This window comes from Oenanthe melanoleuca, chromosome 15 (assembly GCF_029582105.1).
Source record: "Oenanthe melanoleuca isolate GR-GAL-2019-014 chromosome 15, OMel1.0, whole genome shotgun sequence".
Taxonomy (NCBI): domain Eukaryota; kingdom Metazoa; phylum Chordata; class Aves; order Passeriformes; family Muscicapidae; genus Oenanthe; species Oenanthe melanoleuca.
In genome coordinates this window covers 3,553,276-3,579,088 of record NC_079349.1, presented here as the reverse complement: position 1 = coordinate 3,579,088, position 25,813 = coordinate 3,553,276, and the positions used below count along the sequence as shown (strand labels likewise).

General features: G+C 50.3%; 3 protein-coding genes across 8 annotated transcripts in view; 1 reads left to right on the top strand and 2 right to left on the bottom strand.

Annotated features, from left to right (window-relative positions):
- HECTD4 (HECT domain E3 ubiquitin protein ligase 4) overlaps positions 1-16,891 on the top strand; it is a 67,388-nt gene extending 50,497 nt beyond the window's left edge. For 3 of the 6 annotated variants that reach the window (XM_056504691.1, XM_056504690.1, XM_056504686.1), the window contains exons 62-77: positions 544-974; positions 2,376-2,583; positions 3,204-3,427; positions 3,509-3,660; positions 4,037-4,143; positions 4,935-5,058; positions 5,763-5,953; positions 6,932-7,078; positions 9,289-9,408; positions 9,506-9,661; positions 11,271-11,374; positions 12,199-12,420; positions 12,765-12,931; positions 13,321-13,516; positions 13,748-13,970; positions 14,391-16,891. In XM_056504691.1, the coding sequence (XP_056360666.1) occupies positions 544-974; positions 2,376-2,583; positions 3,204-3,427; positions 3,509-3,660; positions 4,037-4,143; positions 4,935-5,058; positions 5,763-5,953; positions 6,932-7,078; positions 9,289-9,408; positions 9,506-9,661; positions 11,271-11,374; positions 12,199-12,420; positions 12,765-12,931; positions 13,321-13,516; positions 13,748-13,970; positions 14,391-14,527 (2,909 nt within the window). In that variant the 3' untranslated portion in view covers positions 14,528-16,891. Of the gene's footprint in view, positions 1-540; positions 975-2,375; positions 2,584-3,203; positions 3,428-3,508; positions 3,661-4,036; positions 4,144-4,934; positions 5,059-5,762; positions 5,954-6,931; positions 7,079-9,288; positions 9,409-9,505; positions 9,662-11,270; positions 11,375-12,198; positions 12,421-12,764; positions 12,932-13,320; positions 13,517-13,747; positions 13,971-14,390 lie in introns of all 6 variants that reach the window. The other 3 variants (XM_056504687.1, XM_056504688.1, XM_056504685.1) reach the window with 1 other exon arrangement.
- Positions 1-25,813, bottom strand: part of ALDH2 (aldehyde dehydrogenase 2 family member) — a 157,950-nt gene that overhangs the window by 59,995 nt on the left and 72,142 nt on the right. The gene's annotated exons all lie outside the window — the stretch shown is intronic.
- Positions 17,635-25,800, bottom strand: TRAFD1 (TRAF-type zinc finger domain containing 1). Its single transcript, XM_056504700.1, has 11 exons — positions 25,483-25,800; positions 23,690-23,825; positions 23,565-23,618; positions 22,224-22,461; positions 20,836-21,096; positions 20,443-20,516; positions 20,050-20,265; positions 19,136-19,235; positions 18,683-18,962; positions 18,222-18,294; positions 17,635-18,130 (listed from the first exon to the last, which is right to left on the bottom strand). The coding sequence occupies exons 1-11, from the start codon at positions 25,530-25,532 to the stop codon at positions 18,089-18,091; spliced, it is 1,524 nt and encodes a 507-aa protein (XP_056360675.1). The 5' UTR covers positions 25,533-25,800; the 3' UTR covers positions 17,635-18,088.

Sequence of the window (25,813 nt, the reverse complement as noted above, 5' to 3'; positions counted from 1 at the left end):
ATTGCACAGGGCGTGAGTACAAAGGGCTGAGCTGGGAGCTGCCAGCCACAGCTCAGAGCAGGGCAGGAAGAGAGTGGGGGGCAGGAGCTCTATGAGATAAGAGAGGGAGGTAAGAGAACAAAGTGGGAGAGTGAAGTAAGAAAGTGGTGTAAGAGAGAGATTTTCCTGTTTGCAACACCATAAATCTTCTTCTATGTTGAATATTCTAATTTCCACTAACCAGTCTAATACAAGATACAAATTCTCTAACATTTGCATGCAACCTATAGGAATCCCTATATTACCATGATTTACTGCTTTCTTATCTCTAAACCTTATCTCAGACTCTTTCTGTCATGCCTGGAGAGGATGTCTGCTGGCTCTTTGGTATTTGTAGCATTTGGCATTATCTAAAAAAGGAAAGGGGCCGTCAAGTATCCACATTGCTGCTCTCAGCCACACAAACTGCCATCATTTCTATCTCAGTTATAGTTTCCATATTCTCCAAGCCTTTTGCTAGGCACTCATGTTTATAAGGTTTTCCTGCTTCATCCTTCCCAGCAGGCGAGTGCAGGACGGAGCTGGAGAAGCCGACGGTTTCCAGCAGCGCCGACAGTTTGGACATCAGCAGCTCCAGCAGCGTCACCCCCGCCATGAGCGTCAGCGCCTCGGCCTCCACCAGCCAGGCCTCCCTCTGCAGCTCCCAGGGCATCTCCCGCACTGTCAGCGACATCTCTGTGGATCAGTTCCAGGCTGGGCTGGAGCTGGCCATCCCACCTGGATTGCTGGAGCAGCCCCACGTGGTGTCCAGCCAGGAGAGTTTGGATCTGTCCCACTGCAGCACGGGCAGCCTGGGCAGCCTGGGCAGCCTGGGGGAGCCGCTGGACAACGTGGAAACGGCCTCGGTGTCAGACGTGGGCTCCATGTACACTGTGACATCTCTGGACAATCAGCCCCTGCTGGCACGGCCCATCAAGGGCTTCGCTGTGGTGGAGGTAATGGGGAGTGTTTTGAGTTTTCTGGGAGAGTGGGATCTCACTCTAGGAACTGGCACTTTCCTTGGCTGCAGGGTAAATGTGTGTCTAAGAGCAGGGGAGACTGGGAGTTCTCAGCTTGGACAGGATGATTGAGGAGCACAGAATTCCCTTCTCCACATTCACAGTCTTGGGAACAATCTCTGTCTCTCAAAGGCCAGAGGGAACCCAGGAGTGGAAAGAACTCTGGTGTGCTCCTGTTTTCACAGTGCTGCTGAAGCCAAGACCATAAATGAATTTCTAAGGGATGAAATTCCTGGAGGATTGGTAGCTGTGGAGAACAGCAGCCAGTGCAGCTTCCAGCTGAGGAAATCTTTAAACTGCTTTGCAGAGTCTGGGAGGACATGCCAGGGGAAAGATTATTCATTTCATCTTTCATGTGCTTTTCTCTAAGATTTGCTGTGGCTGCCACTGAGATGAATTTAGAGATTGGGGCCTTTTGGTTTGACCCACAAGGCAATTATTTAATCAGTGCATTTTCACCTATTTTGAACCACCTATGGATTCCTCTATAAAGCTACTTTAGGAGAGATTATAAATTTTATTGCTGTCTGGTTCCAAATTAATTTTTAAAAGCATTGTGGGTGGTTGCCATCTGTGCTGGGTCACTCCAGGTGTTCAGCTCTGCACAAGAACCTTCTTCTCTGCTGCTTCCACAAATTCCCTGCTGCAGATTTATCAGGAGCTTCCAAAAACATAGCCATTCCTGATAGCCTGAGAATACAGAGAGATGTTTTTGTATAGTCTGGGATTGTATCAGTTCCTCTTTTAGAAGAAAATCAGCTTGTTCAGATGGAAACTCTGCAAGTTGCTATTCTGGAGCTGTTAATTGATGTGAAGACATCATTGAAATAAAAGCATTAAGTGTGGAGGGAAAGCTGCCAGAGTGTTCACATGGAAACTGCTCCAAGTCTGGAGCTTCTCTGGTTGTGGTTATTCAGGGAATCAAAGGAAATTGCTGTTCCTCTTCCCAGTCTGTAGCTGAGGCTTCAAGGCCTGTGCTAATTGAGGTTTTTCACAGAGGAGAATTAAGGCAGGGACAGCAGAGTTACAAATAATGCCAACTTACCTGGCTGACACCCTCAGCTCCTTCCCTCCTGTTCCCAGGGGCTGTTTCCAGCCTGAGAAATGGGAGAGCTGGATCAGAGCTGGGCCTGGTTCACTCCCAGCATGAGCATTTCAGTGTTCTCAGGATCTTTTCTAAGCTGAACCTGAATTTTGGAATCAAATTATTGATCAGCAGAGAATCAGTAATGATTATCTGGATGGGGAGTGGGGGGGAAAAGCTTAAACCCCAAATTCCTATGAATGGAAGTGAATTTGTTTTCTCAGAATTGCTATGAACTAATTTCATTTGTACAGATAAGGTCAAGAGCTAAAATAGAGAAAATCCGAGCCAGCCTCTTCAACAGCAGTGACCTCATTGGCTTGTCCAGCCTGGATGGGGAGGATGAGCTCATGGAGATGTCAACTGAAGAGATTTTAACTGTTTCCACTGTAAATCAGAGTTTGTTTGACACCCAGGGGAGCCCAGCACTAGAAGATTATTTCAATGATAAGTCAATAAAAGGTAAGTGGTTTGATATTGGCAGATCTCTTGTATTCAGCATTTTGGGGGCCAGGGCTCAGATTCTCCTTGGTTCAGTATAAATCAGGGGTGACAAGGAGCCAGGAAGAAATTTCAAAGTAAATTTTATCTCTGCAGGGGCCATTTGATTAGCTGAGCATTGCTCAGTTGTCTACTCAGCTAATCAAATAAATCATAAATAAATAAACAAAGCACTCCTCATCAACCCAAATTAATTCTTTTGAGTTTTTTTTGAGAAAATACTGAAATAACTTTTGACTGCTAGTTCTGTTGATAGGTGTTGGTGTCTGTCTGCACAGCATAATTTTTATCTTGGCATGATAAATAAGGTGCTTTTTTCATGCCCACTACTCCCTTGAGTAATAATTACAGAATGTGGCCAATTCTCTATCTTTAATGGGCTGCAGAAGGAGCAGGTTTTTCACTGAAAAAGTGATTTTTTTCTCCTGCAAAATTGATTTTCCATCTCAAAACAAGTACCATATGTTAGAATATTTTTTCTGAATGTAAATCTATTTCCACATTTCAAATTCTAACCAGTATTTTGTACCAAATTATTGGGTTGTTTCTTTGTTTGTTTGTTTGTTTTTTTTTTAATTCAGGTGAAAAACTGGTCCCAGGAGCTCGGGAAGTTCTCACAGAGATCTTTAAAAGCTGTGTCCATTCAGAACAAATGCTGAGCCTGACTCCAGCCAAGCCCATCAAGGTGGCTGACATTTACCTCAGCAAGGAGCAGATCAATTCCCAAACCCCTGGGAACCTTCTCCACGTTTTCTTCACCAACGTCCGCCCTCCCAAGAAGGTGCTGGAGGACCAGCTGACCCAGGTAGTGCTTTGCCAACTGTTCTCAGCCTCTTTTGGTGTCACCTGAAAGCACTGGGTGATGATTCACTTTTTGTCTTGGAAGATTTTAAGGAAGTATGGAGTTCCCAAGCCCAAATTTGACAAGAGCAAGTACAACAAGGCAGGCAAGGAGCAGCACCCGGTGAAGGTGGTGAGCACCAAGCGCCCGGTCACCAAACCCCCCACCAAGGAGAAATCCATGCTCAACAGTGTCAGGTGGGTGTGGAATATTGGATACTTGTGGAATACTGGATTTCACTGCAGAAATCCAGGTTTTTGTCCCCCATCCCTCTGTTTCCATGTATTGGATTAGAAACATGGACGTGGCGTTAATGTCGGAACGTCTCAGATTTCTGGAAATTATTTGGCAAAGTGTTTCTTTTTCCAGAGATTGGGGTGGAGTTGTTGGGATCTATTTATAGAACATATGGATTGTGTTCATCAGTGTTAAAACAGATCAGGTTGGACAGGGCTTGGAGCAACCATGGCAGGAGTGGGACTGGGTGGGCTGTAGGATCCTTCCAGACAATTTTGGGATTCTGTAAGCAGTTGAAAAAAAATTTTGGATCCTAACATCCACTTTGTCCCTCAGCCGAACAGCCTTAAGTGAGAAGAAACCCACTGTAAAGCCCAAATCTCCTGAGAAGAGCAAACCTGAGGAGAAGGACCCTGAGAAGTCTCCCACAAAGAAACAGGAAGGTGGGAGCTGCAGAGAATTTTTTATAGTTTTGCATCATAGAAGAATATTTTTGACATGTTTATATGACTTCATGATAGGTTTGGTTTGTCTTTATTTCTAACAAGTCTAACTGTTTGGGTTTTTTTAATAGTGATTTAAAATCTGCATTTATTTGTGTCTCTGTGAATCTGGGTCTCTCAGTGTGAGAGCAAACAGGTTTTGCAGAAGTGTGTAGGGCATGTCAATAAGCCAGGCAGAAAACTTCCTAAGGGGTGTAGTTCCAAGGCTTTGGTGTAGTGAGGCTTTGGGATATTAAGGATTTGAACCAGGTGGGTTTAAATTGCGCTTCTCAATTTATATTGGGAAATTCTTCAGTTACAAATGGAAAATTGGATTCAGAAAGATGATTGAGATACCTCAGAACTTGTGGAGGAGACAGCACAGCCATGCCATGACAGGGGCTGTGCTCAGAACTGTTCTTTAGTCAGGTGCAAGAGTGAACAGACATGGGTTTGGACTTCTCTTCTGGTAGGAAGTGCCAGGTTAGCTCAGAAAAGGGGAATTTCTGCACCCAGCCAAGCAGGGATCCTTGCTTCTGGGTTAGAGGGAGGTATTGCAGAGGGGCAGTGAGGATCTGAGCCCTTGAGGAGAGTGAGAAGGTGCCATTGACTGAGGTGGATTTGACCAAGATGTGATAGATGGAACTCCCTGGGAAAGGCTCCAGGTGGGATGGGAGAGCAGGAGGAAGCTGGCTGCTGCTGTGTGGGGTGAGAACTTCATGAACTCTTTTCTGGTGCATGTTTGGTGGCAGTTCCTGAGGAGAAGTACCTGACCCTGGATGGATTTCAGCGGTTCGTGGTGGATCGCTCCAAGCAGGACATCCGGAGCGTGTGGAGAGCCATCCTGTCCTGTGGCTATGACCTGCACTTCGAGAGGTACAGCCTGCACATCCCCTTGGGGAGCTGGTACTGATTCACTGTGCTCACTCCTAAACACTTGGTCACAAGTGTTCCTGTTCCCAGAAGCTTTAACACTTCCATCCATGGCTGCAAGGCCTGTAGGGAAATAGTTATTGCCTCAAAATACCTTTTGAAGTCACGTGCTGTCCAAATGCAGGTCCTGATTTCTTTTGTGCCAAAATCAGATGCCACAGTGTCCTTTAGAGCTTCCAAACTGTAATAAATGACCCTGAAGGTCATTTGCTCTTTGTCTATCTTTGGTTTCCTTCCCCAACCAGTGCACTGGGTCATTGTTTAACTGGCATGGTTGCTTCTGGGTCAGAAATGCTGTAGAAGAGGGAGCTGTAAAATTTCTTCTTAATATTATAAAGGAAGAAAATGCCTTAAATGAATTCTCCTTATCTGCCTGTGTCAGGCCAGAGGCTAAGTGCCCCTTATCATCTCCAGAGGAGATAGTGCACTAAGAGAGCTTAATAGGCATTGCCATTGTGCCAATTACTTAATATCAGTGAGGAGAAGTGGGTGATGAGTCAGCTGGGGTTCTTGTCATGGAACAGCTGTGCTTAAGGAAAGGGGAGTGGAGAGCAGGGCACCAGCTTCTACTCTAGGTGGAGAGTTGTGCTCCAGGTGGAGCTGCCCAGCAGCCCGTGGGTGAGCAGCTGTGCCCTGTGCCCTGCCAGGTGTGCCTGCATCGACGCCAGGCACGCGCAGAAGGCGTCGCGCAAGTGGAGCCTGGAGATGGACGTGGCCCTGGTGCAGTACATCAACCGCCTGTGCCGCCACCTGGCCATCACCCCCGCCCGCCTCCACCCCCACGAGGTGTACCTGGACCCAGCTGATGCAGCAGATCCCAGGATTTCCTGTCTCCTGAGTATGTATGGGTGGTTGGCATAGAGGGTTTTTTCAGAGGAGGAGCTGGGAGTGCTGCTAGTGTTCCTTTGGATGTTGGAGGCTCGGTGGGGTGAGGGTTTAAATTGGGCTTCTCAGTTTATATTGGGAAATTCTTCAGTTGCAAGTGGAAAATAGGGTAAAAAAAAAGATGATTGGGATACCTGAGAACTTGTGGAAAAGACAGCACAGCCATGCTATGACTTGCAACCCAAGACACAGGGGTTGTGCCCAGAACTTTCCTTTAGTCAGGTGGAGGAGTTTGGATTCCCCTCTTCCTGGTAGGAAGTGCCAGGTTAGCTCAGAAAGGGGAATTTCTGCACCCAGCCAAGCAGGGATCCTTGCTGCTGGGTTAGAGGGAGGTATTGCAGAGGGGCAGTGGGGATTTGAGCTCTTGAGGGGAGTGAGAAGGTGCCATTGACTAAGGTGGATTTGACCAAGGTGTGATAGATGGAACTCCCTGGGAAAGGCTCCAGGTGGGATGGGAGAGCAGGAGGAAGCTGGCAGCAGCCACCTCCTGCTGCTGTGTGGGATGAGGGGAGAGCTGAGTCTGGCTCTTCTCTCTGTTTGGGTGTGCTTGGACAAAGTCAGGGATACACTGCAGCTGCTCCCTGCTCTCCAAGCAGAATTCCCAGCTCAGGCTGGAGCAGGAAATGTCTGATGGGTTCAGTTTGCAGGGGAAGGAAGGCTGGATTTCCATTCTTGACTTATTGCAGATTTTAGTCACCTAAATCCTGTTCTAAGCACTTCAGGAGGAAAATTCAGTGATAATGGGAGATTCTGAGCTCACAACCCCAAAACTCAAGATCCAGGGAGGAACATGAGGGATGCTGTTCTGCATCCTCAGCACATGGATCAGCGGGGCTGCTTTGGAAGGGGCTTGTTCCTGGACCAAACCTGCTGGGATTTGCAGGAGGTGGGGAATCTGTTGGTGTCTCTGACTGGGAGTTTCCCCCTGCAGATGTCCCCGTGGAGAGCCTGAGGCTGCGCTTTGCCCTGCTGCAGTCCCTCAACACCACCCTGGAGACGTTCTTCCTGCCGCTGGTGGAGCTGCGCCAGACCGACATGTACGGGAACAGCATCGCTGCCCTGCTGCAGGAGGCCAAAGGTCAGGGGGCCTGGGCACCATGGGGCACTGAGCTGAGCACGGGGCATCTGCAGGGCACTGAGCATGGGGCACTGAGCTGAGCACGGGGCATGTGCAGGGCACTGAGCATGGGGCACTGAGCTCAGCATGGGGCATGTGCAGGGCACTGAGCATGGGGCATGTGCAGGGCACTGAGCATGGGGCACTGAGCATGGGGCATGTGCAGGGCACTGAGCATGGGGCACTGAGCATGGGGCACTGAGCATGGGGCATGTGCAGAGCACTGAGCATGGGGCACTGAGCTGAGCATGGGGCATGTGCAGGGCACTGAGCACGGGGCATGTGCAGGGCACTGAGCACGGGGCATCTGCAGGGCACTGAGCACGGGGCATGTGCAGGGCACTGAGCATGGGGCATGTGCAGGGCACTGAGCATGGGTCACTGAGCTTAGGGCACTCTGCAGGGCACTGAGCACGGGGCACTGAGCTCAGCATGGGGCATCTGCAGGGCACTGAGCATGGGGCATCTGCAGGGCACTGGCCACAGGACACTGACCACAGGACATTGCAGAGCACTGAGCATGGAGCACTGAGCATGAGGTGCTTACCACAGGATACTGACCACAGGGCATTCTGCTGGGCACTGACCTCAGCACTGACCACAGGGCATTCTGCTGGGCACTGACCCCAGCACTGACCACAGGGCATTCTGCTGGGCACTTTGTTGGGAAAGATTAGGATTTGATGGGAAGGCCTTACAAATACGTATGTATAACAGAAAGATATTTGAATGTAGAATTTGGAGAAGGAATAGAAATGATAGCAAGTTTTGATATAGAAAAAAGGAATTGTTGAGCTAGTCTTACTGGATAAGTAGAAGGCAAAGTGTATGTTAACATGTGAGTTGGAAGGTTTTTATGACTTAAAGCAAAGGAAAAATCTACGTTAAGCAAAAGACGTTTTTAGTAAGCAAAATTTTTTACAGGCAAACAAGAAAACCAATGTAGCAAGTAGAAAAAATATCTCAAAATTTTTTACTCCAAGAAAATTTGAAAACAACTTCTAGCTTAAACTGTAACATACTAACTTTTTATGATTAGAAAACAGTAGCATGAAACTAGTACTGTTAGCAGTTATAATAGGCTACAGGTAATAGTAAAAGTATTGATTGGTTGTCATGTTTTAAGGTGCTCTGCAATGAAAATTATATAATACATTGTAACCAAATCTAAAATTGGCTTCAGATGAGCCCACAGCTGTGGCTAAAAAAGCTGTGGGCTGGGCTTTTGTTACCTACGACCCGTGAATTGTTGTGTCATCTGGATACAAAAAACAGCATTTTAAAGAGCCACATCCCTCTTTCAGCTCTTACAGCACTTCTCTCTTGGTTTGCTTTTAAAGAAGAGGGGCATTATCCTCCTGACAGAGGGAGTTGTTCCATTTCTGTGTCTGTGGGTCTTCATCCTCTTGGGAGTATCCAGGAATCAAAACTTTTGTTAATTAACAAGCAGATCAGGTCAAAGGCAAAGACTTTGCTGTTGTAGCATTAGTAAGATCAAGAAAATCTAAAAGTGCATCAGAGTATTTTTACAGCTGCCATTAGACAACAAAACCCCCAGTTTCGGTCATTACATTGCCCAGATTTGTTTTCTGAATAAGGTACAGAATTCACCAGGGGTGTCAGTGTCTGAAAGGAGGTTTTTGTATTGGCCCAGCTGGAATAAAACACTCCTAAACCACTATGGGGGAGTGAGGAATGTTCAGAGATTTTTCTTCACAGAGATATGAGGTATTAAATATATTTTTGGGGCAGTGTCACAGCCCTATTTTTTATCATCATTTCTTGCCTGTAGCTTTACTGTCAAAACATTTTAGACTGTTGAAAACTATTTGGCATAGTGTTCCTATTTACAGAGATTGTGGTGGAGTTGCTGGGCTCTATTTATAGAGCATTGGAATTGTGTTCATCAGTGTTCTATCCCAGTGCACTTATTCCAGAAAACATGAGGAGCAAATAGATGGGACTTGGAGAAACCTGCACTGTGGAAGGTGTCTCTGGAATCATGGAAACCATTCCATGATTTTATAATTTTTTTTTTTTTTTTTTTTTTTTTTTAGTTTAGGTAGGTAAGACAAGGCTGATTTAGTGCAGGTGAAATTTTTATTCTGCCATTGTCCACTGGAGAATTTCAGGGGTAGATTAACTCTGCTGAAATGCGTTTGTTTCTTCAGGTTTAATCTTTTATGACACAAAAGTCACTGTCATGAACAGAGTGCTGAACGCCACTGTGCAGAGAACTGCTGACCACGCAGCCCCCGAAATCACCCTGGATCCTCTGGAGATCGTAGGAGGTACAGCAGGCACTGATCCTTTCCAGCCCCCTTTGCTGTGCCCCAGCTCAGCCGCGCTGTGTGGGGCTGGGGGTTGATTGGTGCCTCTGTTGGGCAGGGGAGATCCGTTCCTCGGAGAACTCGTACTTCTGCCAGGCCGCGCGGCAGCTGGGCTGCGTGCCCTCGTCACAGCTGTGCGTCAAGCTGGCCAGCGGCGGAGACCCCACCTACGCCTTCAACATCCGCTTCACCGGGGAGGAGGTGCACGGCACCAGTGAGTGCTGGGAACGGGGATGGGGATGGGAACAGGGAGTGGGACTGGGAATAGGAATGGGACAGGGAACGGCACCAGGGAGTGGGACTGGGAATAGGAATGGGACAGGGAACGGCACCAGGGAGTGGGACTGGGAATAGCAATGGGACAGGGAACAGGGCGCTAGGGAGTGGGACTGGGAATAGGAATGGGACAGGGAACAGGGCACCAGGGAGTGGGACTGGGAATAGGAATGGGACAGGGAACAGGGCGCTAGGGAGTGGGACTGGGAATAGGAATGGGACAGGGAACAGGGCACCAGGGAGTGGGACTGGGAATAGGAATGGGACAGGGAACAGGGCACTAGGGAGTGGGACTGGGAATAGGAATGGGACAGGTAACGGCACCAGGGAGTGGGACTGGGAATAGGAATGGGACAGGGAACAGGGCACCAGGGAGTGGGACTGGGAATGGGAATGGGACAGGGAACAGGGCGCTAGGGAGTGGCAACAAGGAATGGGAATGGGACAGGGAACAAGGCATTGGTGACTGGGGACAGGCAATGAGACAGGGCACCAGGGAGTGGGGACTGGGAATGGGACAGGGCACCAGGGAGTAGGGACAAGGACAGGGAATGGGACAGGGGCAGGGAACAGGGCACCAGGGAGTGGGGACTGGGAACAGGGACAGGGCACCAGGGAGTAGGGACAAGGACAGGGAATGGGACAGGGGCAGGGAACAGGGCACCAGGGAGTGGGAACAGGGACAGGGCACCAGGCAGTGGGACTGGGGACAGGGAATGGGGACTGAGAACAGGGCACCTCACAGGGAGTGAGGACAGGACTCTATAGCACCAGTGAGTGGGGACAGAGCTCCATGGCACTGGTAAGTGGGAGCAGGGGGTCCATGGGGATAGGGCTCTCTGGCATCATGGAGTGGGGACAGGGACAGCCAAAGTGACATCCCCCATGGACAGCCCAGCTCTTCACCAGGACCTGCTTCATGTGGACTTTTAAGGAGCAGCATTCCCTCATGGTTGGAAAAGAATGGGACCCCCTGCATGCTGGCTCTCTTTGGGGGGGTGGTTTCTCAGTGTTGGCACCAGAAGGAGGCTGGGTTTGACCATGGGCTGAGGGGATTCAGCTTTGCAGAGCTCTTCTGTGGGGTATTGGAGCAGATCCCAAGGAGCAAAGGAATCCCTGCTCTCCAAATCCACGTGGGCTGTGCTGGTCCTTGGTGGAGATCCATGGAGCCAAGAGCTCAGAACACATTTCTGACAGCAGCAGCTCCTGCCTGAGGTGTAAAGGATGTGAGGGTACAGCCATCAGCTGAGCCAAGGCTCCATGGGGCCTTCTCCAAGGGGAATTCTTGTCTTCTGAAGGGCTGTGGTGGTACTGACAGTGTTTATGAGGAGATAAATGTTGTGGCTGTGGCTCAGCAACTGTGCTGATCCCTCCATTGTTGTAGGACAGCCCCATCCATCTCCTAATCCAGCACCAAATCCCATTTGCAGGCCAGCTGGTAGAACAAATATTCCTGCTGGTCTTGGAATGCTGGAAAGCAAAGCAGCACTTAGGAATTGAGCAGGAACAAAGGAATATTTTCACTGTTTTCCCTCTCTCTCTTCCAGGTGGATCTTTCCGTCACTTCCTTTGGCAAGTGTGTAAAGAGCTCCAGAGCTCCTCCCTCTCCCTGCTCCTGCTGTGCCCCAGCTCTGCTGTCAATAAGAACAAGGTGTGAGATCCCAGTGGCAAAAACAAGGGGTGTTTTCTTTTTGAATGCTGGGTTTGAACAGGAGTGGGACACATCTCGTCAGAGGTGCAGAGAGGCCTCAGATCCATGAAACCAAGCAGATTCCACATCCTGGAGAGCTGGAAGTGGGAGTTGGTGAATCCCATATTGCACCTCTTGTGTGCATCAGCTACTTGGAGAAGGAGTCAGGGCAGCAAAATGCACAATGGAGCAGGGTTAAAATTGCTGGGCAGTGTTCAGAGTGAGTCAGGTTCAATTGTCTGCTTCAGAGGTTGTCTCTCCCAAACTGGTGAACTTCCATGAATTTTTATTCTGTGGCTTTACTCCAGAAATGTCACCAGAAATATCTGTCATGCTGCCAGGAGAACAAGATGCTCCATTCACACTTTTTAATGTGTTCTTTTGTGCAGATGTTCTCTAGAAACAATATAAAGCTGGTGGTCCAAAGAATTCTCAGTAATTCCTTCCTGGGAATATTCTTAGGGTAGGAAACAGCTCAGTTCCCTCACCTTAAGACCAACTGTGTAGCAAACCTGGCTCTGCAAATCCAGGCTTAGAAACATCCCACAATTGAAAGGCTTGGATATGAAACTGATGTAACAAGTCCAGAAAATCCTGAGTGTTGATCAACAGCTTGGCAAAGTGGGAACTTTCTGGGGATGATTTGATCAGGAAGTGATAAGGTGATAGTGTAAACTAACACAGGCAGATCCTTTGCTATCCAGCTAAACATGGTCAGAGCATTTCCCCAGGCTGCCAGCAAGCAGCCCCTCAGTCCTGCCCTGTGTTTCCCCTCCTCTCCACAGGGGAAGTACATCCTGACCCCCAGCCCCATCACCTATGCTGAGGAGCAGCTGCTCCATTTCTTTGGGCAGCTGCTGGGCATCGCCATCCGCGCCGACGTCCCCCTGCCCCTGGACCTGCTGCCCTCCTTCTGGAAAACCCTGGTGGGAGAGCCCCTGGATCCTGACGTGGATCTGCAGGAAGCTGACATCCTCACCTACAACTACGTCAAAAAATTTGAAAATGTAGGTCCCTTCTCCCTCTTCCCTCCTTTTCCTCAGGATTCCCCCATGGCACATTGCTGAGGCTGGGGGCTGCCAGGTGGTTTTCAGGGAAGCAGGGTTGGGAGATGGGTTGGTTCCTGTTGGATGCAGGATTTTACATCCTGTTGCCATGGAGAAATTTCTCACACTCCCCTGCTGCCAGGCACAGTGGAATTCCGGCTTCTGAAATATTTACTGGAATTGCTAAAGCAGGCCAGGCCCCCCAAAGCAGGATTGTGCTGTTGGGGTGGGTCCCTGCTGGGGGCACAGCTGTGATGAGGCACTGCCATGCTGGTGACCAGGTCCTTGTCCTTGTTCTGTGACAGATCAGTGACGAGACAGAGCTGGAAGCTCTGTGTGCCGAAATCGCCTCCCAGCACCTGGCAACAGAGAGCCCTGACTGCCCCAACAAACCCTGCTGCAAGTTCACCTACCTGAGCCTCACTGGGGAGGAGGTGGAGCTGTGCCCCAGGGGCAGGCACGTCCCTGTGGGGTAAGGAGCAGCCTTCAGGCACAAAACATCTCTGGAATCGTTCTCCAAGCACAGCCTCTCCAGAGGTGCTTTTGTAACAAGTTGGAATGATCTGGGAAAGCTTTGCTTTGTGAGGAGTTGGCAGAACTTGGGATCACAGGTGCTGTTTGGCTCTGTAAGAGGCAGAGGAGCAGGGCTGGTCCCAGCTGTGAGGGATGGGCAGGCGGGAGGAGAGGAGGAAGCAGAGGACAACTGAATTGACTGGGAAACACCAGAATGCAAAGTGTGTATTGCTGACTCTGGATTATTCCAGATCAGGATCTCTGTAAAACCTCTCCATGTGTAACACAAGGTGGGGCACAAGGGCTCTCCCAGGGGTTGCTCCTCATCCCAGATCTGTGTCCCTGCAGGTGGGAGAACAAGGACGTGTACGCGGCCGCCATCCGGAGCCTGCGCATGCGGGAGCTGCAGACCCCGGAGTGCATGACAGCAGTGAGGGCAGGGCTGGGCTCCATCATCCCCCTGCAGCTCCTGACCACTCTCACCCCCCTGGAGATGGAGCTGAGGACCTGTGGCCTTCCCTACATCAACCTGGAATTCCTCAAGGTGCTGTGGGACACAGAGAGGGGGATTCTCCCATGGGAAGGTGGGAGGGGAGAATCTGCTTCTGTGCAGCAAGGACATCCTTGGGGAACTTCACTGGATTCAGGAAATGATAGGGTGGGGCTTGTGCAGAGAGGAGTAAGAGTTTGAACTTCCTCTGTTTAAAAGTGTGGTGGGGAAGATTGTGAAGGGATGGGGCAGAGCAGCAGTGGACACGTGTCCCTGTCCCCTCAGGCACACACCATGTACCAGGTGGGGCTGATGGAGACCGACCAGCACATCGAGTTCTTCTGGAGTGCCCTGGAGATGTTCACGCAGGAGGAGCTCTGCAAGTTCATCAAGTTTGCCTGTAACCAGGAGAGGATCCCCTTCACCTGCCCCTGCAAGGACGGCGGCCCCGACACCGCCCACGTCCCCCCCTACCCCATGAAAATCGCGCCCCCCGACGGCGCCGCAGGTACGGAGCGGGCGCTTCCCCAGGGACAGCAGATGCTTCTGCCCCCAGCACTGTCCCCCCCTCCAACTGGTGTTTCATGATCACTGACAGAGTTTAATGAGCAGGTGGTTTTGAGGGTAAATAAGGAGAGATTTGGGGTTTAAAGGATGTAGAAATAAAATTTTGCATAAAGCAAACTGCATGCAGTGGAAGGTTCCCTGCCCATGGTGGGAGAGTGGGACTGGATGAGCTTTAAGATCCTTTCCAACCCAAACTGTTCTGGGATTCCACAATTAAAACTGCCCTGTAGAGATGCAGAGAGACTTTGCTATTGGTCTGAAATGCTTTTAAAATGATTAAACAATTGGAAAACCAATTCCAATTCAGGAAGGAAGGGTTGGGTTGGGTTGGGTTGCTGTAACCCGGTGCTGCTCCCCGCAGGCTCCCCGGACTCGCGGTACATCCGAGTGGAGACGTGCATGTTCATGATCAAGCTGCCGCAGTACTCCTCTCTGGACATCATGCTGGAGAAGCTGCGCTACGCCATCCACTACCGGGAGGATCCGCTCAGCGGCTGAGCAGCAGCAGGGAACGCCTGGAGGTGACTCCGTGACTCTGCCCTGTGGAACCCCCTCCGTTCCCATCCAGCTCCTCCCCTGGGATGGGCTTGGGGGTTAATTTATTTCCTGAACCTTCGTTCCCGTTACAGTAATTCCCAGAAGACTTCCATTTTGTATTCGTAGACTTTGTGGTGGACTGGTTCTTTTGCTGCCTTGTTTGTGGAATATTTGTAGGATAGTTTAGTAAAGACCGGTTTGTGTATAATTTAATTTGGGGAAAAAAAACAACCTTTCCACCTGTACATTTCTAATTTTGTAATCCACAATGGTCTGCCCCGTGCAAACACCACTGGCAGGGAGGGCGTTCCGAAGCCGGGAGCCCTCGGAGGTGAAGGCTCATGGATCACTCTCCCCCAAGAGGTTTTTGAGTACAAAAATGCCAAGTTTGGGTGTGGGGAGGGAATCACTGCGTGGGCAGGGTTTGTGGCACTTGATTGAGGTTTGAAGCAAGAACTTCGCTGCCAAACTGCTTTTCCACCTTTCCACCACTTTCCTTGAAATTTTTTTAGACTGACCAAGCACATGGGGGCTGCCACAGGGAACTGGGGAGTTCAGCTCAACACTTCTGGGAAAATTTCCAGTAGAACAGTGAAAGGGCTGTGATTCCATTGGGTTCCAGCCCTAGATGTTCTTGACTGTCTGCTTTGCTTAGCATCAAAATAATTTATTGTAATTAAAATATGAGCAGAACAAAACAGCTTCTCTCCAAAGGGTGTAAGATACCACAGTCCATCCCAAATGGATGGACTATCCTATTTCCCTGAGCTCTCAGAACAACCAGTGGGTGCTCAAACACCTGGAACTTGTTTTTGTACTCAAAAATCTTTGATCCAAGAGCAGATTATCCTAAAAAACCTCTGACACCCGGCAGGAGGACGCAGTCACCTGTTGGAAGATAAAGCTCCTGTTTTGTGTGGAGAGCTGGGAGCCAGCTGCAGAGCAGGAACAACTCCACGTTTCACTGCTGTTCTGGTGCTTCAGAGCAGCCCCTCCACAGGTGTCTCATCCCTGCCCAGGATTTCTGGGACACTCCAGCTTTGCTGATCCCTCGGATCCTGAGTTCTGAGGACGAGACCATCCCAGAATCCGTCGGTGCTGCCCGGGGGGCTCAGGCTGAGGTGCTGAACCTTCAGCTGGGTGTCCCGTGGCTCTGGAACAGCTGCCGGGAATCCCAGATGTATTTATTGTACATTATTGTGAATAGTGGGAACGCTGAGTGCGTGGGACGCGGGAGAGGCCGTGTGAGTTTGGGATGGGTGTCCTTGTTCTTCCGTGAGCGAGTGGGAATGGGAATGTGTGTGCAGCAGTCGTAGGTATTCGTCGGCATCCGGAGTCTCCCAACCCCTGGTTAGGAAGCTGTTCCCCTCCCAATGCATATTGCCCTGTCCAGGGAACAGATCCATGTAGGAAGAATATTTACTCTTGAATCTCGTCCATTTCCTGCTAGAAGCGTTGATGTAGCTCAGAAACCACTCGGAGCAAGCGGGAACGCCTGGAGTTACAGACACCAAGGGAAAGGAAGCCCAAGGGGCGGCTGGGAGCCGGTCTGTTCCCGTGGGGATTCCAGGCAGAGCTGTGCCCCAGGCTGGGCTCTCCCCGGGCTTCTCCTGGGCTCCAGTTCCCAAATGCTGAGGGGCCGTCCCCTCCCGTTCCAGCTGTGAGTAAGAAACTGCTGCTACTGTGTGAGTGCTCCTGGGGAGGCACAGCCGAGTGGAGCACGCCTGCCCCGGCCCGGGCGCCTGCTGGAGCGTTACTTGATCCCTATTTATTACAGTTAATTATTTATGATTACAAATAACGAACTTCTCGTCGCTGCCGTTTGCACCTGGGGGTGTAAATGAAGCTTCTCCTACAGGACAAATGTCGCACCAATAACCAACTTCCATCGACTTGGGTTTGTTCTGGAGAACAGGATCAGCCCCACAAGAGGAATTGTGGGAGTTTTCTGGTTTTGTTTTTTTTTTTTTTATTTTTAATTCCATGCTCCTGGGAAGGAAGTGCTGCAGCACCTCAGCTGTGGCTCAAATGGCCTTTTAATTAAAGCTTTTCTAATCATCCTTAATTCCTCGTGCTTTAAATGAACTTGACATTGTCTGTACTAGGCTTGTTTGTCGAAGCAAAGATTGGTTTGTGATGATGATTATTATTTTTTTTAATATATATTCATTCAGAATGTAAAATTATACTAAACAATGGAAAAACTCTGGAGCTGGGTATTAGTTCTAGCTTGGTGTGTGTCCATCTCGGTTCCATACACGGCATTAACCTGTAAGTGCTCTTGGCCATCGAGTGTACACCTGCATAAAGGAGATTCTTAACATCCTGGAGGTGTTTGTGTCCTTCTTTGGGGCTGCAGGGAGTGGGAGCTGCTGCTGGAGCTGCTGAGGTAGAGAACGGGGACAAAGGGAGCTGCAGTTCCTCTGTTGAAATCCCACTTTTCTGGATTTGTGTTACTTGGAACAAAACCTAAGGATTTTGTACAAAAGGGAAGCCACTGCTGAGGTTGTTCCTGGGATGTTCCTTGTGCCTGAGGCACAGCACAGGCTCTGCCACTTCAGTCATTAATTATTTGTCATACTTAATGATTCCTGACCTATGGCACCCCGTTATCCATCCCAAACCTCAGGGATCAATTTTCATTCCCTGATCTTCCCACAGCCCTCTCCCCAGGAATGGGAAGAACACAGGTTTGGTGTCCCCCTGCTTTTAAATACCTTTATTCTTTCCTTGTCAAAATAAACACATTTGGTGGGAGCATCTGTAATTCTCTTTATTTTAGGAGGAAGTTCCCTCCAGCCATCTGTGGGCCCTGGCTGTTCCAATGGGATGGAGGTGGCAGCTGAGACAAGGCCTTGGGCACAGCCATGGTTAATTAGCCCCTGCCAGTGCCATCTGCTGCACCTCCTTAATTGGGCTGGTGTTATCCAGGATCTGCTCCTTCCCAAAGTCCCAGGGATTCCAACGGGAACTAAACCCAGGGCAGGGAATAATGGTGGAAATGGACCCTCACCAGGTGGGGCTGTGTTCCCGTGTCACCCCAGAGGACAGATGGCACTGCACAACAGTTTGGGACAGCATCAGAGAAATTTTATTCCAAGGAACTTAAAAAGCTCTTTAACTTGAAAATGCAGCACTGAGAAGCCTTGGAGCCCCAACCCTCAACCCTGCTCGGTGTGGGACAGATCAGAGCACCAAGTGCTCCCTGTTGGTGTCACCAGCTGTGCCTGTGGCAGGACACACCCAGAGCTCGGGGTGGCACAAGGAGCCCACACGGACACACAACTCAGGTGGGGTCAAGGTAAGACTCAATTTGATGCTTTGGGGAGGGGGGAGGTGCTCAAGGTGAACAGAGACATAAAAAACTGAAGTTTGCTCTCAAAGATTAAAAAGAGAGATTTAGAAATTGGTCACTGCCTAAAAATTGAAGCTCAGCATTAGAAGTTGCTTGTGCTTGGCCCAACGAGTCTGGCAGGGCCTGGGAACAGGGCTGAGCTCTCCATGATTTCCACAGGCTCTGGCTCACTCCTCTGGGTGTCCAGCTGCTGGGCTCTGGGCTTTGGCCTTAGGGGAGGGGGAAGAGAAAAACGTTGTTTAAATCTGACTTAATAAAACAAAAGAGGGATGCAAAAAGCAGCAGGAGCTGCAGCCTCACCTTGGAGCCGCGGCGCCGGAGGCCACTGCGCCCTTCTGCCAGCCCCAGGCTCCTCCCTCCCACGGTGCTGGAGCTGCACGACAGGGACAGGGACACCTTCAGAGCAGGCACAGCCACCCGTGCTGCATAAACACACGACAGCACAGCAGGGACACAGGGAAGGGCGAGGGACAGGCCCTTGTGCCTCCTCTGACCCTGGCCCAGATGTTTCAGCAGCAGAACCAGCTCCTGTTCAGAGCCCAGGTGAGAGCAGAGCACTCCCGTGGACAGGTAATGAGGCCTTACCCTACATTTTATCCCAGTGACCAGTGGGTCTGTTCTATTTTCAGGTAAAAACCTACATTTGTTGTGGGTCAACTGTGTCAGTCTGAAAGCCTCTGAAAACCCTTTCAGCCACAAAGCCAAGGGGAGTCAGATTTGCACTGTAAGAAGAGGAACAGACCAGAAGGCAAAGGAATTACCTTGGCTGGACTGGAGAAGCTCTGGAGGAGCTGGAAGTGAAGCAATCTGCCTGGAAGTGAGCAGCTCGTGCCCGGGGTGCTGTCCCAGCTGCAGAGTCACCTCTGTCCTTCGCTGTCCCCTCGCTGCCATGCCCCTTCCTGGGCTTGCCTCCACCTGCTCTCCCTGGAGGGGACAGCGCTGCATTCCCAGCCTTGGCCACCTCTGTCCTCAGCCTGCTCCCTGCAGCAGGGCACAGCCCCAGCTTCCCAAAGCCTTCTGCGTGCCAAGGAGAAACATCTCCTGCAGGGACAGGAATGGAGCTTAACAGGGACTTCAGCATCAGGAACAACCCCAGCATCCCCAAGGACACAGGGATTTAATCCTCCCTCCCTAAAGCCAGAGCAAGAGCACAGGATGGAAGATTTCTGAGCTCAGAGCAGGCAGAGGGAGCCCAGGCTGTGCCCTGCCCACACCTTGGTGCCGGATCCGTCGCCGCGGCGACTCCCGTCGGTCCCGGTGGGGCTGGGCTGCAATGTCACCCGTGGGGCTGGCAGGGCGCAGGTCACAGTGGTGCTGCAGCAGAACACACAGTGAAGCTCACTCAGGTGACAACTCCTGCAAACACTGCAGAGCAGCACAACTTGGGGGCGTAAAGCTGAGTAGGGAATTGTTACTGTGGAATCCCAGAATGGTTTAGGTGGAAAGAGATCTTAAAGCTCATTCAGTTCCAGCCTCTTGTCAGGCTGGACTGGGCTTGGAGCAACCTGGGCTGCTGGAAGGTGTCCCTGCCCATGGCAGGGGGTGGGATGGGATGGGTTCAACATCCCTTCCAACCCAAACCATCCTGGGATTCAGTGATAAGCTCTGAAGTTTCATCAGATCTCACTGATGTTGCTGAGCCCCCAGGAAAGGAGAGGCCCAGACCAGCCAACCCAAACTTCAGCAGTGTGATTGGACTAGGAATGTGAATGAACCATGACACAGAGTGTGGGTGAGCTCAGCATCCTCCCATCTTGTCTGTAACAGCAGCAGATTGCAGAGGATTCTTGCCTGGGCACACCACTCCCAGGACTGGAGTCTGTTCTCTACTTCCCCTCCTTGTGCTCCTCTCTCCCCTCAGCTGACTCATCCAGGGTTCAACTTCATTTTCTGTGTGACTCAAACGTTCTGATTGTGCAACTTCAGGCCCTTTTGTTTCGTTTCATTGCAAGAGCTTTCAAATTAATCCAGCTCTTTTCAGGAGGAGCCTCAGTGTGGCACAACCCTTCACATGGATCCTAGAGCTTTCTGTGGGAAAGTCCGAGCCAGGGACAGCTCCCTGAATTCCTGGAACGTGCCACAAGAGCCCCTGGGACTGTGACCTAACAGATCCTGTCCTGTTCAGTACCTGGTGATGGAAGAGAATCTCCTCTTCCAGCTGGATGCCACAGAATTCACATGGAATCATGATGTCTCCTTCTGCCTGGACAGCTTGGGGCTGGGATGAAGGGACACTCCTGTGGCTGCTGGACCCCCCAGCTCTCAGACCACTGTATTCCCATGGATTTGGAGAAGAACTCCTCTTACTGAACGAGGCAAAGGCACTTGCTGGGTTACACCCTGTCTGTTACACAAACAACACAGAAAAATCACCTTTCCTGAGGAGCCAGGTGGGCACTGAAAACCACTTTCCTTGGCAAAGACCCAAATGCCAGTCCTCCCAATGTCACCCACACCCTTCCCAGTGACAGCCACACAAAAGTCTTCACTGCAAACCCCAAGGCACAAGGAAGGGCCAAACCTGGTGAAGGATCAGATCTTCAGCAGGACACAGCTCCTCACAGAACTCACAGGGCAACATGATCATCTCCTTGTCTGCAGGAGAAGGAAGGATTAAGCTCTCTGAAGTCTGGTAAAAAAACCTCATTAAATCCTTTGGTGCCATTTCTCCTCTCCTTCCCATCATTTTTACTTCCACAAGAACCTTGTTCCACACCTGGGCTCCCACCAAGGTCAGAGACCCACTATTTTTAATAAGCTTTTATTTCTTCACTTGCTGCTTTGCTTTAGGAATCTCAAAAAAACTGATTTTGACTTTTTAAAATACCTAGCTAACCTTTAACATTCCAAATCCATGTTTCCCTTTCCCCTCTCTCAAATTTAAGGATAAATCCCCCCACAACAATGTTTATACCTGTTTTGCTGGGGTTTGATGTGCTAAAGGACCCTGGAGAGTCCCAGAAGATGTTGGACAGGTCTGCTCCACCAAGATGGGCAGATTGTCCAGGCTCCTTGGTGTAGTCATATTCCCAGAAATCCCTGGGAAAGTCACCTGCAGTGTTATGGTGAGGATTATTCTCACTTTGCAGGCTGAGAGCCAACACATAGTCCAGGTCATCATTCCAGTCTTCAGGAAGTTGGGAATGAAGGATTTCAGTTCTCTCTAGCTCATCCCCTTCAAAAGACAAATACTGTAAATTTGGGACAACATCAAACCTGCCACCAGCAGCTCCCTCTGGACATCAGACTCAGCCCCAGGGTTTCACATGTGGACTTTGCTGGAGTTCAGCATCTCAAAGCCAAGGGCACTCCTAGCAAATCCAGGAGCATGGAGAAAAATAATGGCCCAATTACAGGCAGCAAACAACTCCAGTTCAGTTTTTAAGCCATGTACTTTGACACCAAAAAGAAAAAAAAGAAAAAAAAAAAAAAAAAAAAAAAAAAACAACAACACCCAAAAAAGGAAGCAACTGGGCTTTTACCCCAGGCACCCCAGCACTCCTGGCTTACACTCCATTCCATGGGTAAACATTTCCACTCTGGAGTGTTCACTATCCTGTATTTCCACAGAAAGGAATCACAAAACCTCACACCTGGACCAGCTACCAAATGAGCAGCCATTTCTTCTTCCTTTGTCCACTTTTTCTCATTTTTGATTTCTTTGTGCTGCTCCCACGAATGCCCTTAAGGCTCTTGTCCTTAGGGGCTCTGTCCCTAAGGTTCTATCGTGAACCTTAAGAATTCTGCCCCTGGAGTTGTGAACCTTAAGGGTTCTGTCCCTAAGGTTTTGTGCCTGGAATTCTGTCCTGTAAGTGTTCTGTCCCTGGAGTTGTGCCCTAAGGTTGTGTCCCTTAAGGGTTCTGTCCCTGGAATTGTGTCACTTAAGGATTCTGTCCCTGAAGTTGTGTCCCTAAGGTTCTGTCTCTTAAGGGTTCTGTCCCTGGAGTTGTGTCCCTTAAGGGTTCAGTCTCCAAGGTTCTGTCCCTGGAATTGTGTCACTTAAGGATTCTGTCCCTGGAGTTGTGTCCCTAAGGTTCTGTCTCTTAAGGGTTCTGTCCGTGGAGTTGTGTCCCTTAAGGGTTCAGTCCCCAAGGTTCTGTCCCTGGAATTGTGTCACTTAAGGATTCTGTCCCTGGAGTTGTGTCCCTTAAGGGTTCAGTCCTCAAGGTTCTGTCCCTGGAACTTTGTCACTTAAGGATTCTGTCCCTGGAGTTGTGTCAATAAGGGTTCTTTTCCTAAAGTTCTATCCCTGGAGCAAAATCTCCTTTCCCCCGCTCTGTCCCTCCCAAGCCCACCCAGTACCTGCTCCGTGCCGGCTCCCGGGAGCTCCGTGCTCAGTGCTGCCGCCCCCGGCCGCGCTGCCCCGGGCCCCGCAGAGCCGGGGGTGCTGCTGGAGCTCCCTGCGCAGCACGTGGCGGCCGCAGCGCGCGCAGGGCTCCGTCCTGGCCCCGCAGTACAGCTCGTGCTCCTGCAGCTTGTTGAAGGCCAGCTGGATGTCGCAGAACTGGCACAGCACGGGCCGCAGCGGGCACGAGGATGCCTGGCAAAACACACAGCGTCACTCCTGCTCTGCAAAACTGACTTGTCTCATGAGCTGGAATAAACTACAACGTGGGAATGCACCAGTGATGTGCTGGAGGCACAGACTTGGCAGCTGAAGCTCTTCAGACACTCAGGACATGGTTTTAAATCCCCCAGGGTCACACAGAGCTTTCTGGGTTTGGGTTTTAGATACGACCCAAAACTCGGTTGCATTCCATGAGCACAGCTAAAATCCACATTGGTTTTTAGGGAACAGACTCACACCTCATTTACTGCTCAACAAGAACTGCCTGGACACATTCTGTACCCCACACCTCATCTACTGCTCAACAAGAACTGCTTGGACATGTTCTTTACCCCACACTGAACAACAGCTGAGGTGCCTTTCAAAAGGAGTTAAAAATAGACAAAATATGTGATATTTGCAGATGCTGCACTAATAAAATATCATCATTTGCTTTGCAATCCAAAAGTACCACGCACACACAGACAGGATTAGCTGCTCCCAGGGTTTAGAGCTGGACAGATTTCCAAAGAAAATCCTTTTTCCCTCAGCAATCAGCAGGCTGAGGTGGCAGTTCCAGAGCTGTCTCTAAAGGAGCCAACAGGAAGGGAAGGGATGACATTTATAACAAGATTGTCTGTGACAGCAGCCAACTGGATTCAGAACTCAGAAAATCCCACTCTGGCCTATTTTAGTTTATTTTACAGGCTATTTTTATAGTTTGTTTGGACAGATTGAGTTATTAAAAGTCACATAATGGCTCCAACAGAAACATGAACCAGTAAAGGAATGAAAAAAAGTCAATCATATTTTAAATAGCTATTTTTCTACTGACGAGGACAAAAAAATCACCAATTCTCAAAATACCCCTTTGACATGAAGCCCTGAGTGACTCCAGAACTTTAAGGCAGTTTCCAATCCCTTCTCCATGAGGATGTGAGTTTAGGAAGCACCACTCAATAAAAGGATGCACAAGCCCCAGGCTGGTACTGGCTGACAGAAAGGCTCTGGAGTCATACCAGAGCATCCCCAAGAGTTCAATAACATAACTGAATTATAAATAATATAATAATATAAATAATAGAAAAACCACCAACCTCATGATCCTTCAGGAGGCTGTTTTCCATCTTCATCCTACACTTGCAGGTGACCTACAGCAAAGGGAGCTCATTAGAGGAATCTCCACAGAAAGGAGCAGTTTCAGAGCAGAGATCTCTCTCACCTGCACATGTTCAGACTCAATGTGGTTCTTCATCTCAGACTTTGGGATGGAGTCGCTGCAGTAGGGGCATATTTCAATATTTCTTCTACAGTGGATTTCATGGATGATGAAATTGACTGCAGGAATATCTTTTTTGCTGTGAGAAAGTCGCTGAGGTTACTGAGCAGAAACACACTGACAACAAATCCGAGCAGTTGTTCACAACAAGAAAATAATGCTAAGAAAGATTTCAATGAATTCATGGTTTAAAGTGAGTAGAGAAAGGCCCAGCCAGGCCTCAAGGTTCCAGCAAAGGTGGATATTAATGAATTTAACATGCAAAAGTCACATTGCATTAAGATAAAATCCAAGTGGATTTATTTATTTACGTGAAAGGCAAATCTTGCAGCGTAAACAAGTTATCACCAAGGTTCAAATTAATAAATTAGTCTGAGAAGATAAAAGCTTCTTCCTGAAAATAACTTGGCTCTGAGAGGTCAAACAGCGCTTTGGAAAGAAGTCAAACCCTGCTTTTTTATACCTGACAGATCCTGTTCCAGGATAATGGAACCATGGAATGGTTTGGGTTGGAAGGGACCTTAAAGCTCACAGGGACACCTTCCACAGACCAGGCTGCTCAGAGCCCCAGCACTAACACCACTACTCTGCACCCCAAAATTCCCCAACTTACCTTATTTTTACCCCAATATTCCCTAATTCACCTGATTTCTAAGATGCTTATTTTCTGTCTTGAAACCAAAAGCAAAAGGACCAAAAGGAACTGAGGCACCTGGAGCTCAGTCCTTACTCCTGCTTCAAACAGGCAGCATCATTTCTACATGGATCATTCCTTTCCCAAGAAATCCACCTTGAAAGCACCTAAATTAATTTTATAACCTTGTTTGCTAAAACCACAGCTGTTCAGCTCTCTCTGCTGCCAGATCCCAGGCAGCCAAAAGCCTGGCAAAGCAACAAAGTCCAACAGCAGAGACTGAACTGTGCAGACCAAACAAACCAGGCTGATGTTGCAAAAAACTCTTAATTCTGACGTCTTTTGGGGAAAAACAGCTGCAGAAAAAGTTAATTTCTTTAGCTGCTTGTATTTGAGAGACAATTGGTGAGGTGAGTCCTTACCAGCCACTGGATTACCAACGCTGGGGCTCTGCAAAGAGGCGTAATCCAAGAGAAAACCTTCCACAACAACACTGCCTACCCTCCTATGTTTATATTTCTGCTCCTGAGCCACAGAACTGCTAACGAAAAACTTGGAATCGCGTGCTTTGTGCGGATCTCACGGAAAACGGATTTCGATCCGAACGTTTCGGTTTCTGTTCAGTCCCCTGTTAATCTAGAAGGGAAATCCGACGCCCGAATGTTTACAGAAAGGCCGTGCGCTCGTCTGCGGTATTTCGCAGCATTTCAAGGATTGTTCCCCGATTTAACGGCGGGGTGGGCTGGGCCCAGCCGGCACCGAGTCCGGCCTGCACCGACCCCGGCCCGGCCCTCACAGACCCCGGCCTGGCCCTCACCGACCCCCGGCCCTCACAGACCCCGGCCTGGCCCTCACCGACCCCGGCCCTCACGGATCCTGGCCTGGCCCTCACCGACCCCCGGCCCTCACAGACCCCGGCCTGGCCCCCACAGACCCCGGCCTGGCCCTCACCGACCCCCGGCCCTCACGGATCCCGGCCCGGCCCTCACCGACCCCCGGCCCTCACGGATCCCGGCCCGGCCCTCACCGACCCCCGGCCCTCACGGATCCCGGCCCGGCCCTCACCGACCCCCGGCCCTCACGGATCCCGGCCCGGCCTCACCAGTTGCCGCAGAGCCGGGACTCGGCGTCGGGCACGGCCGCGATGGCCATGGCTCCGTGCGGTGCCGGGCCCGCTTCCCTCACACCGCGGGGCACCGGGCCCGGGCACGGACCGGCGAAAGCGGGAGCGCGGCCCTGCGGGGAGGTGCCGGTGTCAGACGCCGAGCTGCGGTGGCCCGGCCCGAGTCGGGTCAGGTCAGGTCGGTGCCGATCTCTGACGGCGCGGCGCGGTGCCGGGTGCCGGTGCCCCGCCGTATCCCGGTGTATCCCCCCGTCTCCCGGGGTGTCCCGCAGCCCCGCCCCGCGGCCCGCTCGCCGTTGCCCGCCCCCGG

Coding starts and splice junctions, on each gene's coding strand:
- TRAFD1 (XM_056504700.1), bottom strand. CDS start 25,532: ATGGCCATCGCGGCCGTGCCCGACGCCGAGTCCCGGCTCTGCGGCAAC. Junction 22,462..23,564: donor GCCTCCTGAAGGATCATGAG/GTTGGTGGTTTT, acceptor GTGTTTTGCCAG/GCATCCTCGTGCCCGCTGCG. Junction 19,236..20,049: donor AGATTCTCTTCCATCACCAG/GTACTGAACAGG, acceptor GTTCTGCTGCAG/CACCACTGTGACCTGCGCCC.